This window comes from Pleuronectes platessa, chromosome 13 (genome assembly GCF_947347685.1).
Source record: "Pleuronectes platessa chromosome 13, fPlePla1.1, whole genome shotgun sequence".
In the NCBI taxonomy this organism is placed as follows: Eukaryota; Metazoa; Chordata; class Actinopteri; order Pleuronectiformes; family Pleuronectidae; genus Pleuronectes; species Pleuronectes platessa.
Window position 1 is genome coordinate 14996804 of NC_070638.1, and position 2444 is coordinate 14999247.

Here is a 2444-nt window from a genome sequence, read left to right on the forward strand (position 1 = left end):
CATTAATAACCCTGGAAGGAGCTAATGTAATTTCCCATTGTACCTTTCCCTTAGAATTGGTTACTGTAAGACTTATTTGATTAAGTGACGCAATACTGGACAATCCTGGTGACCTAGTGTGCTGATGTGTACAACGTGTACTTGTGACGTAACTAAATCTCATCCGGAAATCCCTTTATTTCATGACACTGTCCTTTCACTTCCCAATGTGTCATACTTCAAATAATAAAAAATAAAAAAACTTGATAATTAAAAGTAAATGTCACAGACTTCTATTTCCATAGCTTTCATGCAACAATGCTGCAACATGTTGCCACATACTGACATATGGCCCTGGCTGAGCCCATCACAGGCTCACTTGACTCACCTGACAGACCAGGGGTGTGGCAACACGCAGCTCTATAAATAAAAGCATGTCAAGAATTTTCATACATCACATGGACAAACCCCATCAGCTGAGCTGCAGCACTCTCACACCAAATCTACCTGCCCGGCTCACCATGCTCAGACCATGCGCACTCCATCGAATCTCCTGCACATTGCTGCTGCTCCTCCTCTCCCTCTCTAGCCCAGGGGAGAGCCGGCCTCACGTGGCCCACAGGGGTGCACCTGACATGGACAGGACAGACAGTCAAAGGGCCCTCTTGGAGGCGGTGAAGACGGGGATCCTCAGCTCGTTGGGTATGGACAGGGAGCCCAGGACGACCCAAAGGGCCTCAGGGCCGGAGATGAGGGAGATGTTTCAGCTCTACAGAGAAAAGCTGAGGGAGATGAGAGGGAATTCCAGCCGGCCGATGAGCGAAACCTGGCAATCAACAATTTCCACTGTACTTTTTCCAGCCACAGGTGAGATATCTCTGGAAACACTTATAGTGCTGATTTAACCACTGTCACACTCGAACGGCTGATGTGAAAAGACAATTTAATCACTCTGAGTGGGAGGAGGAAGGAATGTTTTCATGACAAGATGAGGAAATCTTGCACAAGTTAAACCACTGCTGACAAAAGCCATTGTGTTGTGGTGAAGTCTCTAAATAGCTTCCGTCCTTATAGTTCCTGCTCCACGTGAAGATGTCAGACCTGGAATTTACCTTTAGACTTTAAACATATTTGAGTGGTTGGAAACAGAATCTGGAGCCATGGGACAGCCGTGTAAACAAAGCAGACACATTCCTAAAAGCTTTTAGAAAGCGTCAGCGTGACAGGCACACCTTTCACATGATGCTCTTTGAACATATTTTCATTCATGTCTTCAATAATAAGTATTTTAACAACTTTTTTCTCCTTTTGTTTATCGCAAAACTGTCTCCTGAATGTACTTTATGAAATCATTTCTACTTGATTTCTAATGAAGTGTGTGTGTGTGTATGTGTTTTAGTGGAGCCAGTAAAAGTACCTTGGAGGCGAGGACACCCAGTTCGACACATGCAGTGGTTCAGAGCTGTTTTCCATAAAACCCCCCACATCCAGACTGGGGTGACTGTGGCTCGGGCAGAGCTGAAGATTTCCCGGCAGATCTTAAATAAACCCCGGTCAGTTAAGCTTGAGGCGAGACAAGAGGTTAAAGTTCGAGTCAACGGCACGAAGCCGATGAACTCTGCTGCTTGGACTCGCACAGACCACGTCAACGTCTCAACCTGTCAAGATGTGGTGTTGGACCTCAGCCCCGAGGTGGAGGAGTGGATGATAAGTGATGGTCGTCAAGTGCTGGTTGTGGATGTAGGGATGGTCGTGGTGGGCAGAGATGCCCTGAGGACAAACCCAACCATTTCTCTGGAACTAGGCCTCGTGCAGCCCAAACCTGCTCAGAGGACGAGGCGCTCCAACAAGGAGGACGAATGTGACGAGCGAGGATGGTGCTGCCGCAAGTCTGTCATCGTGTCCTTCAAAGACATAGGCTGGACGGACTGGGTGGTGGCCCCAGCCGAATACACGATGCATTTCTGCGACGGCACCTGCCCCCACAACTACAAGCCGGCCAGCATGCACACGCAGGTGAAGTCCCGGCTGCACCAGATTACAAAAGGAGAGACGCCTCACCCCTGCTGTGTCCCGGCGGCCTACGAGCCCATGGTCCTCATGCACTATGACAGTAGGGGAAAGTTAAAGCTGACACCTTTCACCGACTTTATTGTCAGTAAATGTCACTGTGCCTGAGGGGGGGGGGGGGGGGGGGGGGGGGGGATGCAACAGACAGTTTACTCACTGTAATCTTTGGGCGATCATTTCCACTGGGAAAAAGATGTTACACGGTGAAAACAAAACTGACTGTGTTCGCAAATTAACATTTTAACACATATCGTCATTGGTTAACTGAATTTAAATTGGGGTCATCCCCTTTTAATTTAAAAAAGATGTTACTGATGAACAAAGCCATTGCTCTGTTTTGCATTGTCGATCTGTTGATTCATATCTTTGCCTTAAACCATATTGTTATTTATTTT

General features: G+C 47.4%; 1 protein-coding gene across 1 annotated transcript; it reads left to right on the plus strand.

Moving 5' to 3' along the window:
* The first annotated feature begins 246 nt into the window (after nucleotides 1–246).
* LOC128455197 (protein DVR-1) lies at nucleotides 247–2172 on the plus strand. The gene is made up of 2 exons (XM_053438879.1): nucleotides 247–846; nucleotides 1379–2172. The coding sequence occupies exons 1-2, from the start codon at nucleotides 414–416 to the stop codon at nucleotides 2155–2157; spliced, it is 1212 nt and encodes a 403-aa protein (XP_053294854.1). The 5' UTR covers nucleotides 247–413; the 3' UTR covers nucleotides 2158–2172.
* Nucleotides 2173–2444: the final 272 nt, after the last annotated feature.

What these genes read in the sequence shown, in the direction of transcription:
- LOC128455197 (XM_053438879.1), top strand. Translation starts at nt 414, where the DNA reads ATGTCAAGAATTTTCATACATCACATGGACAAACCCCATCAGCTGAGC. An exon ending in TGTACTTTTTCCAGCCACAG is followed by an intron (nt 847 to 1,378) that starts GTGAGATATCTC and finishes TATGTGTTTTAG; the next exon opens with TGGAGCCAGTAAAAGTACCT.